General features: G+C 41.3%; 1 protein-coding gene across 3 annotated transcripts; it reads left to right on the top strand.

The window, feature by feature from the left end:
• The first annotated feature begins 2,696 nt into the window (after positions 1–2,696).
• LOC139711703 (transformer-2 sex-determining protein-like) lies at positions 2,697–13,401 on the top strand. Of its 3 annotated transcripts, none has more exons than XM_071623562.1 (8): positions 2,697–2,796; positions 7,082–7,335; positions 7,909–7,978; positions 8,731–8,859; positions 9,392–9,451; positions 9,907–10,022; positions 10,468–10,655; positions 11,624–13,401. In XM_071623562.1, the coding sequence occupies exons 1-8, from the start codon at positions 2,761–2,763 to the stop codon at positions 11,632–11,634; spliced, it is 864 nt and encodes a 287-aa protein (XP_071479663.1). In that variant the 5' UTR covers positions 2,697–2,760; the 3' UTR covers positions 11,635–13,401. The 3 variants fall into 3 exon arrangements, with proteins under 3 accessions (XP_071479663.1, XP_071479664.1, XP_071479662.1); XM_071623563.1 differs by having other exon boundaries at positions 7,079–7,335; positions 7,912–7,978; XM_071623561.1 differs by having other exon boundaries at positions 7,079–7,335.
• Positions 13,402–15,178: the final 1,777 nt, after the last annotated feature.

Genomic DNA, 15,178 nt, shown 5'->3' with positions numbered 1-15,178 from the left:
TAGCATTATTATTCATTTATCTTACCCCTACCTGTTACATTTAGTTGCCCGGACGGGTCTCTGACGGCATGGGCCAGACAATCACTTGCCCTATCTCGACAAACTGTATATAGGGAAAGCAGGGCAAGTTAGTTTGGGGTGGCCCATGGTGTTCTCGTAGGTGAAACTCGCCAAAATACCCCTAAAATCATAATTATTGTATGTATTTCAGGATATTCAATAATAACATATCATTCCTGTTATACGTTTACTTACCCTGACAGGCCTCTGACGCCATGGGCCAGGAAACCACTTATCTTTTCTTGACACACTGTATGTAGGGAATGCAGGGAAAGTTAGTTTAGGGTGGCCCATGGGGTTCTAGTAGGTCAAATTCGACAAAATACCCCAATGATCATATATTCATTTTAGCATTAGTATATTCATTTATCTTAATTATTTCTGTTACCCTTGCCCTGACAGGCCTCTAACACAATGGACCAGGCAACTGCTTGTCCTTTTTTTACAAACTGTATATAGAGAATGGAGGGCAAGTTATTTTGGGGTGGCCCATGGGGTTCTAGTAGTTTAAATTCACCAAAATACCCCTATGATTATCTATGTATTTTAGCACGATTGATTCATCATACTCATTCATGTTACATTTACTTACCCTTACGGGCCTCTGACGGCATGGGCCAGACAATCACTTGTGCTATCTTGACAAACTGTATATAGGAAATTCAGGGCAAGTCTATAGTTTGGGTGGCCCATGGGGTTCTCGTAGGTCAAACTCGCCAAAATACCCGTACCGTACTAGATTTGTATGTATTTCAGCATATTCAATAATCTAGTTAATCATTTCTGTTATATTTACTTGCCCTGACAGGCTTCTGATGCCATGGGCGAGGAAAATACTTATCCTTTCTTGACAAACTGCATTGAGGGAAAGCAGGACAAGTTAGTTTGGGGTGGCCCATGGGGTTTTCGTAGGTCAAACTCGACAAAACACCCCAATGATTTTATATGTATATTAGCATATTCATTTATCTTACGCGTGGTAGTTGCCCTGACGGGCCTCTGACGGCATGGACCAGACAATCACTTGTCCTATCTTGACAAACTGTATATAGGGAATGCAGGGCAAGTTAGCTTGGGGCAGCCCATGGGGTTCTGCTAGGTCAATGTCAAGAAAATTCGGCTTTGAGTCTATAGTATGTCCAGTATTTTAGGATATTCATCAATTTAAATCATATCGGTTTCATTTAGTTTTTATTTCAGGTACCACTTTCGTGTTTTGGTGATCTGCTGACAAGCGAGCAAGAAAGTAAAAAGTAAGAAAAAAACAAAACAAAGCAAGCTAAGCAAAAATAAAAAACAAAAATGCAAGTAAACAAGTAAACAACAAAACATCCCCCCCCCAAAAAAAGGCCTTTACTTTTCTTTGCTAATGCCGCTTCCACTTTCTGCTGCTGACAAGGGAAAAAAAGGGGAAAAAACAAGAAACAAACGAAACAAAAGAAAACAAAAAACAAAAAACAAACAAATGATGCCACGTCCAGGGAAAAATGTGATTATTGTGTGTTTGTGTGTGTGTTTGTGTGTGTGTTGGGGGAGGTGCATGTTTTATGGTTGGGTCTACGCTTTCTAAAGTGGGGGCACTTCATGGTTTCTTCAGCTGACAAGCAAAAAAAAAAGAAAAAGAAAAAGGTCTTAGCCCAACCTGTGATGAAAAAAAAAGTGGGGAGAGGACCGAGCCCCCCCCCCCCCCCCTCCCCCTCTTGTGGGCAACGTTCTTGCCATCTTGTTCTACTTTTTTAGTGGGCGTTTCTACAATTTGGGTCCAAGAAACCAACTTCAAGTTGCGAATGTCGAACGAGGAATAGGCCCCTAAGTAGCCAGATCAGACGCCGTGCGAAGCGGCGTCCCTGTGCGACAGCGACAGGGCTGGGGGTGTTTCATCAACGTTTGTCAGCGCTGACAATTTCAGCAAAATCCTTGGTTTTGATTGGCTGAGATGGTCTGGTCACTGACTGTTACTATGGTGATTCAAGTTGTCAGCGCTGACAAACGTTGATGAACCCCACCAACCAACCCCCCCCCCCCCCCCCCCCCCCCCCCCCGATGGCGAATATCAAACGAGAAAACAGACGCAGTGATTCGCCGTGCGTCCCCATGCGACAGCGGCAGGGCTGCGTATGGTACGAATAAGTAACTAACTTCAGATAGGGTCTGCACTGTAGCGAATATCGAACGAGGAATAAGTAACTAACTTCAGGTGGCGAATATCGAACGAGGAATAAGTAACTAACTTCAGGTATCGAATATCGAACGAGGAATAAGTAACTAACTTCAGGACACCTGTTGTGATGCCTTCGTAAGTTCGAGTCGGCGGGATGGGTATGGATTGGGCATGGCACACGACTGAATGCATAGGTCCAGCCCATAGAGATACCAGTATAATGGTTCTTAGTATCTCTATGGTCCAGCCACAACTCTACACACACTCTGTGTAGTCGTAGAGTTCTGTGGGTCCAGCGAGCAGCGCAGGATCAGAGGGAAGTCCGCGGCGCACGTGGTTTGAGGGAAAGAAGTAATAGCGCCAACGCAAAGCGCAACACTAGTAATACACGGCGCACACGGATCCTAGCCTGCACGCGCTGCCTAGACGCGCGCACACCCGCGCACGCTTTGGATATAATAGCGTATAACGTTGGATGGACAGAAAACCTATCAGACATAGTCGCAGGAGCCCAAGATTGCAATAAAATTCGAACCATCATGAGCACAGATGGAAATATCAACAGCGAGGAGTTTGTGAGTTTGTTACCATAGATTTGATTGGTTTGCTTTTAAAGTGAAGGTTTGTTCACAATCTTCAGTTGTGTTGCCGTCTGCAGTCTGACACGATGGCGGTATTGCGCGTGTGCATGCGGGTTCTAACGTTAGTATTCGTATTGAGCGTTGGCAACTTTTGCGCGCCGCACATCATCCATACAGATAATGAATGGCCATGAGTGCGGCAGGCAAGGGCGTGTGAGGGGACTAGTAATCGCCCTTGCAAACCCCCAAATAACTGTAAAGCCCCTGTTCCACTATGCCGTTCTCGCTACGATTTGACAATTTTCTCAGATCGGGAAGGATCGGGTAAAACAGTGGCTAGTATTTTCGTCAAATTTTCTATGTGCTTGTAAATATCTGTAAATAAATTGTATTATAATGTAAATAGCACCAGTCTGCAAGAATCTTCAGTCTATTGAAGGAGGCAGACTTAATCAGAAGAAGAAGAAGAAACCTGAGCCGATCTGGACATAGTACGATGTTCAGTCCGGGAAACCCGCTCATGAGGACCGCCCCCGCGTACGAGGATGGTCCCTCCTCATGAGGACCTCCCCCCTCCTCATGAGGCCCCCCGGGGAACGCCTCATGAGGCCCCCCCTTCACTTCTTATTCATCTCACATCTGACGTATAAATTGTCGCAACTTTGCACGGTGATTTTTTGTTACACACACATGTCCACTATCTATGATGAAAAGAAGAAAAAATCCTGTCTGTTTTTTTTTTTTTTAAATCGAGTTTTAATCACCCGATGCAGAGCGCCCATCAAAACACGGGCGCCAGCGCGTTCGCACAATGCAAGACTGCCGCACCTAGCGGCCTGATCCGACTAAATATTTTCGATGCTTTTTTCTTCGGCTCTCACCTCTCCGCGCACGAATCAGCCTCGTGAAGCTGAAGTCTGACATCTTTTTACACAAATTCGTAACGAGAAAAATTAAATCAGTACTAACCTGATCTTGTCCATATATTCCAAATTACTATTCCACACTGATAGAGTAGGTGGGTAGATGACATACTCCAGTTTGTTAGCAAAATAATCACTTTGTAGGTATGACGAGTTCACTTTCTTCGTCAATTCCGCCCACGATTCCGCCGTTTGGGCGCTTTTTCTGGAATCATCCCGCGACGCGACGTACGTCGCATACATCACGCATCCAGCACATACTAAGTGCCAGACTGGTATGTGCTGGATGCGTGATGTGATGCGACGTACGTCGCGTCGCGGGATGATTCCAGAGAAAGCGCCCAAACGGTAAGCGGGCGGCGGAATCGTGGGCGGAATTGACGAAGAAAGTGAACTCGTCATACCTACAAAGTGATTATTTTGCTAACAAACTGGAGTATGTCATCTACCCACCTACTCTATCAGTGTGGAATAGTAATTTGGAATATATGGACAAGATCAGGTTAGTACTGATTTAATTTTTCTCGTTACGAATTTGTGTAAAAAGATGTCAGACTTCAGCTTCACGAGGCTAATTCGTGTGCGGAGAGGTGAGAGCCGCAGAAAAAAAGCATCGAAAATATTTAGTCGGATCAGGCCGCTAGGTGCGGCAGTCTTGCATTGTGCGAACGCGCTGGCGCCCGTGTTTTGATGGGCGCTCTGCATCGGGTGATTAAAACTCGATTTAAAAAAAAAAAAAACAGACAGGATTTTTTCTTCTTTTCATCATGGATAGTGGACATGTGTGTGTAACAAAAAATCACCGTGCAAAGTTGCGACAATTTATACGTCAGATGTGAGATGAATAAGAAGTGAAGGGGGGGCCTCATGAGGCGTTCCCCGGGGGGCCTCATGAGGAGGGGGGAGGTCCTCATGAGGAGGGACCATCCTCGTACGCGGGGGCGGTCCTCATGAGCGGGTTTCCCGGACTGATGTTAGAACGCTCTAAGTACGCTGCAGTTACGACTTTGTACCACGTGTTTGCTACGCTCTTACTACGATGATCGGGAATGAGGCATTACGATCTCTGCCGCTGCAGCTACGCTTTAGAACGATGTTACTACGCTGTCAGTACGATGTTGCCGATGTTATCCGATCGATGCACGCTGTATCTACGCTCTGAACGATCTATACGATCTTATCACGCTGTCACCCCGTTCAGAGAGCTGAAAAGTGCCCGATGTGCCCCGATGTACCCCGATTCGACTGTCGATTTGCAGTCAGTCAACTTATTACTATATTAGCATGCAGAACCGAAGAAAAATACTGTGGACCTCGAAGAGGCTCCTCAACTCAAGGTTCTTTTGCAGCAATGCATTGTTATAAACAAAGACCTGCTGATTTTTCCAAGGCTTTTTCTGGATGTCCTTGCTTTTATAGTCCGTCTTCCTCCAGTTGTAACTGTTAGATGATTTCATATTCTTCAAATTTCTGCTATATCCTCTAACTCCTCTTTAAGCATCACGTGCAGTCTCTCTTTCTTCGACTTTAAAGTAGCTGCTTTGCTGCTTTCTTCTCTTCTTTTTCTTCATCTTTTCTCCTTCTTCGAAAATTTTAGCTCCTTCTTCTTCATGTTCTGCCCTGACAGGTGCAGCAACAATGCCCTCCTCCTCCTCAACAGTTCTGCCTCTCGATCTCTTTGATCTTTTTCTGGCAGACATTTTTGTGTAAGTTTTCTTCCCGTTCTTGTGCCGATGTTACTACGCTCAGAAAGACATTGTTACGCTCATCCCGCTGCTTTTACGATGTCACTACGCTCTCCCCGCTGCGTTTACGCTGTCACTACGCTCTCCCCGCTTGTCGTACGATTGAAAATAGGTCAATTTTGATCGGGGAGATCGGGAAGAAATTTTGAACAGGTTCAAAATTTCTTCCCGATCTGAAAAAATACCCGCTCCAACCCCGACCTCCACACGCTGCTGCTACGATGCTTCCGATCCCCGTACGCTTTTGCCGCTCTCTCCCGATCTGCTAGATCGGGACAGATCGGGGTCCAGATCGTGATAGTGGAACGGGGGCTTAACGTAGACTTAACTCTGTTTAAAAATGTTGAGTTATGTTGCATATGATATACTGCTGAAGAAGGAAGATTATTCCAAATCTTGGATGATCCTTATTGGCCAGTAAACGAGTACTTTCTGATTACTGAGTAATGTCAACTTTTTGGTCTTTTTTGAGTGTGTCACTGTGTGTCCTATCCAAACGCTATCAATTTTCAACTGATGTGTAAAACTAACTTTAATGTATTATTATCAAGCTGGAATATTTCTCTTGAGTTTATTCTGTCTAACAATACCATGAAGTCGCCACATTTTATAGAGATTATGGGTAAAACTGATAGTGATAGTATACAATGTACAATGTAGATGTGAAAATTACAATTCTCACATTCTCTTCGGCGAGTCTTCCTTGCACTTTGCAGTTTGTGATGGAAAGTCAAAACAACTCATAAATTTATGGGGAAAACCAACGGACGTTTTTTGTATCTTCCATCTGGCGACCCGGCAAGATCACTAGTACACTAGTGTCGAGTGGCCACCATGCAGCTTTTGCACATGTTCATGCATGCACCTGCATCAGACCCCCATGCGTGCGTGCGTACCTTCCACTCCCAGGTTCTCCATCCACTCCCAGGGCGGTGAGTTGGCTCAGTCGGTAGCGCGTCTGCCTCACGATCACGCGGCCCGGGTTCGAACCCGAGTCTGGACTGAGCAATGTTGTGTGTAAACATACAATGTACCGTCCCCTCTAGCAAGAGGCAAAACACTGTCCCTCGGATAGGACATCAGATGGAGGTCCCGTGTATGAGAGAGTCTTAGCTCATGCACGTAAAAGATCTTTTTTTGAAGGGGAAGCTACCAAGTACCACGTGCCACCCTTATTTTTTCTTGCCGTGCTGGCGCTAATTCCTTTGTGAGTAAACACAACGAACATACAGTGTGCATGCATGTATGCATATTCATAAGTGAAACTGAGTGAAGATATGCACCCAGAGTAAATGACTTTGTCTTTGAATTTGTCAATAAGTAGTGTACCTTATGCTACAGGTCTCATAGTCATAATAGAGTATTCATGTCCATGAGAACTAAAATATCTTTGCACTATGATAAATATAGGTGCCTGTAGTAGCAGTTGCATATCGAAGTGACAAATGTCCTTGTATTTGGATCTAAACCTCAAGGCGATTATTCAGCTATGTGATGCAATGATTTGTGAAGATTACTTGGATGTTAACCTGATGTGTCTTCCATTCCCCCCCCCCCCCCCCCATTTCTCTCACCTGTCCCTCACTCTATATGTACCGCTACAACAAGGAGGAAGTGGTCACAGATGCCCTCGAGGTAGAGGATGAAGATGAGGACCAGGACCAAGACGGGGCTGAAGAAGAGACCAAGGAGGAGAAGCCCGCGGCCCAGGAGAAGACTGCCGACAAGAAGATAGGCAGATCCAGGTCCCGCTCTCGGAGCAGGCACAGATCGAGGAGGAGCCGCTCGTACTATTCCAGGTCCAGGTCTAGGTCCCGGTCCAGATCCAGGTCTAGACGACACAGAAAGCACTCCCGCCGACACTCGTAAGTTTTTTGGATCATGTGGTGGTAGCAAACCAGACTTGCTTTTGATGGTCTTAATGTATTCTTAAACTTAGTATAGTTTACATTCAAGGGTTTATTCTTGCTTGGTATGGTGTGCATAACAGGTCTATTTGTGTTGGTTTTTTTTCTGCTATTCATTGATGTTGCTTTCTTTGTTCTTTGCCACAGACCCAACAAGCTTTTTGATAAGGCTATGGTGACATCGATGAAGGTTAAACTTGTTTCAGACAAACTGCTGTCTTTACACTGCATGTGTATGCATCTGCATGAAGTGATGCATACTCTGCTGGCAACCTCTAGTCCTTCAAAAGGGGGAGGGCACTGCATTGAGTGAAACAATTCACACAAGAATGTTTCTGAGGCAAATAGAATATAGTTCTTTTTTTTCACATTTCTACTCAAAGAATTTATAAATTTAGATCATAGTTGGATGATGTAGAACATGTTTAGACCATAATTGCTCGCTATGTGCTGTGGAAGAACAGTCATGATCGCTAAACTGTATTTGTCAGAGCTGGGCTTTGTGTGATGCATTTTTTTGTCTGTTCGCAGTAGATACAGGGAGGGACGGAGTCATAGTCGATCCCCCATGTCCACCAGAAGACGTCACCATGGAACCAGGGTAAGAAACATTGCAGTACAAACTCATTGCTGTTTACAACATCAAAGGAAGAGACAAATAACTTCATTTTAGTTTGGACAGGAACCAGGTGTATTCAAGTAGCAATCTAGGTTCACATAGTGACATCACAAGATCAGATTCATGGGTACAATTTCAAATTTGTTGCAATGTGATTTTTGTTCAGAGAGAAGATTATTTGTTTCACATAAACAAAACAAAAAACAAAAAACAAAGTGAGGTTTGAGTTTGAAGGAAAGTATTTCTAGTGTCTTTATTCCTACTTTTTTGATGGGGGAGGAGAAGATGGAGACAATCTCAAATTTTGTAAACTTTTAATGGCAGAAAGAGAACATCACTGATAGAAGAAAGGCCTTTAGAGGTGCCCTCTTGATTTTATAGGTACTGTGCTTGAATTGTATGTTGTGGTTATTGCTTTGCAGCTGTACATCCTCTCATACAGATGTTGCTGATCTGTTTCATTATTGTACTGTGCATTTATTTAAAGCAGCTTTCTCTTTCAGGTTATCTTTCAGAATTAGATTTAGCAAAAAATATGATTATGACATCTGGCTGGCATTTGAACTCTACAGTATCATGTCGGTTTCGCTCAATTTAGCAGGAAGTTCTTAAAATCGGGTTACACAGTACTCTTCTTGGAAAGAGAATTCTTCACAGAGACAGGGCGGTGACCCTAGAAATTTGTGTTTCAGAGTTACATGTATTGTGATTTTGCTGTGTTCTTGTCTTAACAGGAAAATCCATCGGAGAATAGCTGCCTTGGTGTCTTCGGCCTCAGCCTGTATACCACTGAACGTGATCTAAGGGATGTGTATGAGCACTATGGGCCCCTGGTGGCAGTGAATGTGGTCTATGACCATCAGGTATGTGCACATCTTGTTGTACAAAGTTCAACAGCCAGTGCAGTCCAGATTTCTTTCAGGACCAGCTGAGTTCAGTCTTGATTTTAGCCTCGTTTTATGTTTGCTTGTGTTTTGTTGTATTTTGTTTTGCTGGTCTAAGTTAGCTGTAACTGCAAGACTGGCTGTCATGGGCATTGAGCTTTACCTCACCCTAGGCATTTGGCTGAGATGTGTGAACATATCATGTGTTAGATTTGAAAGGATTACTGTTACATGGTAATATCATAGGCATGTGTGTTCGGTGTTTCAATGTCTTATCTATGTCTAGTTAGTTGCTGTAGCTTCAATGATCTTAAAACAGCCAAAGATTTGCTCATGAAAGTTTATATGATTCAGAAATATGTGATGGAATTGGTATCGTCTTTGTCATGGATATTGGCAGATATGAACAGGCAAATTAAAATGTATGTAATGCTGATGGAGAGTTGATCTCCGGACTTCAGTGCTGTATTGACCCCCATGATATATTTCTCCTCTGAACTCCCCTCCTCAGACTGGCCGGTCAAGGGGCTTTGCATTTGTGACTTTTGAAAATGTTGAAGATGCCTCGGAGGTAAGTGCACATGAACCCCCCTCCCCCTTCTTTATACATTGTATGTTATGACATCTTGCAACTGTGTCAGCACTGGCAGATACAACTGCAGGACAGCAGAGCAACCATAAATTGCAGAGAGATAAGATATAAAATCTGATGAATTCCTTAAGTCTGTCATTGCTAAAGACTCAGGAAAATGCCTTCTTCATAACAGTTTTCGTAAAATGCTTGCACTTTCACCTGTAAACTACTATACTGTTCCAGGATAGCACACACAGTGGATTGTATTGTTATGAAGAATGGCTTGGCATCCTTGAATGACCTTTTCAGATTTGAAGGATATGCAAAATAATATATTTTTCATTTTCAGGTATTGTTATGTTTGCATGTGTGTGCGTAATGAATTAGTGACTTTATTTCAATGTTAAAAGAAGGAAAAGCAATTTGATATAAATGGTTCCTGTTCCATCCAGGCACGAGAAAGGACAGACGGTATAGAGGTGGACGGAAGGCGCATTCGGGTGGACTACTCCATCACTGAGAGAGCGCACACTCCCACACCTGGTGTGTACATGGGCAAGCCTACTCGGTAAGTACATGTCATAAAAACTTACCATGCCTCCGTAACCCTCGGCTTCGTGTTCATCTGACCTAAACCGCAATTGCATTCCTGCCCTCACCATAAAGATCAAAGGTCAAAGAATGAATCCCTTATGTGCCATGATGCATTCATGAGTACAATGGTCCACAGTTTCTTTGCCTCTGCCTTTTTTTTTTTCTTTTTTCTTTTTTCTTTTCTTTTTTTTTTGCTGGACTGTTCCTAATCAAGCATTTCTTGCTTAAAATAAAAGTGTTTGCTGACTGTAAACGTTGTTGTTGGCACTTGTAGTGATGGGACCTTACACCTAATGTGCACTGGACCTATTTCTCTTCCAACTTCCTGTGCCGAAGAATTATTCATTCTCCAGAAAATCATTTGTTCTAATCTCGTGGTTGGTCTTTTGTTTTCCTGGTGTGTCTCTTTACCAAACCAGAGAGAAACGGCGTGATTCCTACGGATACAGGGATCGGTATCACCGCTCTCCATCACCTTACTACAGGCGTTCCCCTTCCCCCTACTACCGGCGCACACCCTCGCCCTACTACCGCCGGTCACCTTCCCCCTACTACAGGCACCACCGCAGGCATCGTTACTACTCTCGAGACCGCTCTTTCTCCCCAAGTAGGTCACAGCATTCTCTTACTCCGTAGATGTCACTTGTAGAGATCATTTTCTGTGAAAAAACTTAATGGCAAAAATTGATTGAGGGATGGAGGGTGGGGCATATCTACATACATTACATGAAACTTCAATTTACTTACTTTCAATATTGATTAATATGATTTGTCAAGGAATATTAAGGTTAATATGCATCTGCCAGTAAGCTTGCTGTTGTTGTCAAGGCTTTGTCATGAAATCCTACATTGCAAACATGAGTTCTCATGGTATTTCATTTTTCTCCCCACTCTTGGTTCTGATCATTTCTATCTTTTTGTCACCATGTCCTTGCCTTTAATGACCTGCATCTTCTCTGTTTCATTTGTTGTTGCTTTTATTTTTCCATCGGCAGAAGTCTGAATGTAAACCAGAAGATTGCATCTTTACACACACGAACTTGTGAAACTCCTTTGACAAGCATTGGAGGGATTTTAGCCACATGAAAACTAGTACAATAGACGTGTCAATAAGAGATGAAGGTGCACTTTAAAAGGGCTAAGATGCGTCATTATACCTGTTGCAGTCTAAGTTGTCATCCTTTAATTTGATGGTTTGAAACCGTAAAAGGAATGGTTCAACGTGAACAGCCTTTGTTGCTTTTTTTTTTATTTAGGGAGGGAGAGGGTATGATTATATTCCATGATAGCATTTTGACGATTACAGTCTTTTACAGAACTGCACAGCAATACATTTCCTTTCATTCCACTGCAGATTCTGATATAGCATCATAACTTGTTTTAGGAGCACTACAAATCACATTTTGTCAATATTTTATATATTCCAGATACTGTATGCCTTTCTGTTCACAGACTTCCATGCTTTCAGAGATTGTTTGTTTGTGTTTCACAATTCTGTTGTCTTGATTATTTATTCCAGTGTTCATATGTGCAGTCACGTTTCCTTCCCTTAATTTACCCTGTCTGGATTTCTAGGCCGCTACTAGCGGGTTTCGTCGTCACCACCAATGCCAGAACCACCCAACACCTGAAGCCGTGCACTACATCTGTGTAAATTAACTACATTCATGTTTTCTATTCTTTATGTATGTCTTCTTTTGATTCTGTCTCTAGCCTGTTGTGTGTAAATTCTTCCCCATGTGGCTTCTTTTCAGGCCGTAAAGTTCTCATCTTCGACTTCATGTCATCCGTTCTTTCCTCAGAGAAAAACAGAACAAATTTTCTTTAACATTGACAAAGTGCTGTCAAAATTGATCAAAGACAGCTTCATAGCTAGATTCTGGACCAGCCATCTCAATTGTTAGCCTCAATAGAAAGAAATCAGTGGTTAAAATGATGCTTTTGTTTTGTCTGTATTTGTCATAACATTTACCTTAAACAAACAAACAAACCCAAATGCCCTTATCATTCCTGATCACAGAAGGTGTACACTTCTTGGGTACCACCTTTTGAAACTGATTTTCTGCAGGCAGATTGTAGAAGATTCAAGATGGATCTGGCATGAAGTCACAGAATATGGTTTAGAGCGGTCCATATCTTTACATTTGCATACCAAGATGGCAAAAGAAGAAGAAGTACAAAAGTTGCAAAACAAGACGAAGTACAAAAGTTTCATTGGGAAGAAGATCTCACTGTAAGATTCAAGCATGTGATGATACCTTCATTGTATTTCAAGAAGTGTGAATCCGTTATCAAACAAGAAATGGAAGAAGAGGAGGAGAAGATTTTTCGGAGTAGAGAGAAGAAGCTGTTTAAGAAGTACGCATTATGTATAAGAACATTTTCTTAAAAGATGTGAAGGTTACAACAAAGAGAGTGAAGTCAAGCGGGAAGAAGAGAAGAGACCCAGAATAAAGAAGCTTTAGAAGAAATATTAAAATTTTTTGAAGAAGCTTTGGAGAAGATACACTACAGAAGTGGGAGATTGAAGTGAAGAGAAAAGCAAGCACAGATTTGTTAATGAAGATCGCGATTATGCAAGTCCAAAAGCTCTTAAAGTTTTTGAGAAAAAGCACATTTTTGCGATGAAGAGAGAAGAGAAGAAGAATGGGAAGTTGAAAGGATTTAGCACTCTTTGAGAAGAATCACACCAATTTGGGAGATAATCAAAAGACCAGAAGATGCTCAGTTTAAAAAAAAGAAGATTGAAGCCAAAATTTATTCTATGCTGGAAGAAGAAGTTCTTCAGTTGAAGTTTGGCATAAAGCTCGAGAGATAACTCCATAAAGATAGAAGAAAGAAGTCATGCATTTGGAAAGCACAAGAGTTGGAAAGAAAATCAGAAGATCGGGTAGAGGAAGGAGAAAATCTTCACCACCTTTTAAAAGGAAAGCAAGAAGAATGAGGAAGAAGCAGAAAAGGTGTGATTCAAGATAATCCTCTGAAGAAAGAAAATAATGAAGACATCAAAACAGGTCAGAAATTTTCTCTTCTTTTTTTAATTTTTTTTTTTTAGTTGCATGTTTTGCTTTTTGCAGATTCTCATTGATTTCAAATGTAAAATGACATAGCAATTTCTTGTCAAGTAATGATGGTTCTTACGATCTGAGCAAGTTTTAATCAGAAGTATGTGACCAAGTTCGAAGTGCAGATTCTATTAAAGGAAACCTGGAGTCTGTTTCATGAAAAATCTTAGAAACTTTTTGTTCCTAAGACACACGTATGAAACACTTCTTGAAATAGACTTTACTTCTCTTTGAAAGTCTCACATAGCTACATATGAGCGACTTTGGCCATTCTGAGATTTTGTGTAAAGACTCTTGTGTGATGATTTCATGAAACGGACCCCAGAAAATATATAAAATGCTGTGAAACATTCTCTTTAGTGGTGATAGTATTCAAGTCCTCTAGCAGTATAAATTTCTCATAATATTTTGTGTTTGGTATAGAAGCAAGGATACCATGAAAAAGAAAAGGGAATGAAACTGACAAATTTTGTTTCATTTAGATGCCATTATGTGTCTTTGTTGCAAAAAGGAGATGTTTATATGTTGTGATTTAACTGTTTTCATCCAAAGAGCTTTTTTTTATTATAATTTTTTGAATCAATGTGAAGTCACTCTTTTTAAAAGTTGTAAATATTACTTTAGTGCCTGCCCTTGTTTGTGATTGCACAATTTTGACAACCCAACATTGACTCTTGATAGTGAATTACCAGGCTAGACTTCAATCCTGACCAAGTGAATTTGACTAAGTTACTGGTTTGCTAGTCTTGCTGTACATTTAATGCGACTTGTTCATTTTTGTTAATGTTTCAAATTGAAGGAATGGATTAGTTAGGAAACATGTTGTATTTCATCTTGACAGGAATAGAAGATTGGGCTGTTTTGAGAAATTTTAGCTTGCGTCATTCAGTCAATTCAAAAATTACAGTGATTTATATTACCAGGAGGAGACCTGAATCCCATGACAAATGTCAAATGCAAAATTGTGATTGTTCATTATTCGGGGAGATTGTTATTTTGAGTAGCATTTGATAATTGAATTTAATGTTACACAAACAGATTGTACTAGGTGTTCCTAGGTTATATAAATACAGTTCAAGGACTTTTGTAATGCAAGGTATTTGTAGTTTGCCTGTAAAAATAAACCCCAATTGTCAAAATTTCAGCTTCCACTAGATTTTTGTTTCCTATTCACATGAATATGTCCACTTGTCAAAAGTAGCACTTTGTTACTTTTAAATTCAGAAAGCATGTAAAGAAATTATGTGATGCACCAAGTTGCTAGCCATCGTCTGAGCTCTCCAGAGTCCTTGATAATTTTGAGCTCTCCTCTTGCTCTTGATAAAAAAAGAGTATTTGTTGATATGGTAGTTGAAAGGACATATTCTCTTGTTTCCAAGTTAGCAAACTGAAATAGTATTTTGATGCATGAAAAGTAATTATTCAGGTAAATTGCTAGGTAATGAACATGTTTCTCCCATGCAAATTTACTTTGTATTTAAGTGCGTGTATGCATCTGCTCAAAGCACACAATGTATATCTTTCCACAAGCAAAGCTAATGTTTCTACTTCGGCATGTGATTTCCTCTTTACATTATACCTTAAAGAGGTCCTGCCCTATAAAGACAAATACTGGTACTTGCTCTTGCTGTAATACGTGTGGCAGGTGCGCTCCTCAGTCTGCATTTTGCATTCACAAATTTAAGGAATCAACACCCAACATAATGGTACCAAATGTGACAACTTGAAGAGTTGCTTGTGAAAAAAAAAAAATCATCTAGTATTTATGATCATTTGAAAAATTTATTTCAACCAACCTGAAAGTGAAAACTTGATACAAAATTCAATGTTGCTTCTGTGACAGCCTCAGCAGTATTGGCATCAATTTTGACTTTTATGTTTAATGTGCAGCTTCAGGTATCTTACAGTCACAGGGCCATTCCCACTTGGCTGATAATACCAAAATTCAGGAAAAATTTGCTTCTGAATGTGTCCATAATGAAAAGACTACATGGTTGATTGAGCCCAACCTTGTAAGTCCTACAATAATGAGGTTGTGCAGTGTGCTTGTACAGATGATTTTGCC

The sequence above is a fragment of the Diadema antillarum genome, unplaced genomic scaffold (genome assembly GCF_040938485.1).
Source record: "Diadema antillarum isolate AM-2024a unplaced genomic scaffold, OU_Dant_1.0 seq00001688_RagTag, whole genome shotgun sequence".
In the NCBI taxonomy this organism is placed as follows: Eukaryota; Metazoa; Echinodermata; class Echinoidea; order Diadematoida; family Diadematidae; genus Diadema; species Diadema antillarum.
This window is presented reverse-complemented; position numbering and strand designations above follow the sequence as displayed.

Excerpts from the sequence above, each read along its gene's own strand:
- LOC139711703 (XM_071623561.1), top strand. The coding sequence starts at position 2,761 with ATGAGCACAGATGGAAATATCAACAGCGAGGAGTTT. Across the intron at positions 2,797-7,078 it reads ATATCAACAGCGAGGAGTTT|GAGGAAGTGGTCACAGATGC; the intron begins GTGAGTTTGTTA and ends CGCTACAACAAG. Across the intron at positions 7,979-8,730 it reads GACGTCACCATGGAACCAGG|GAAAATCCATCGGAGAATAG; the intron begins GTAAGAAACATT and ends TTGTCTTAACAG.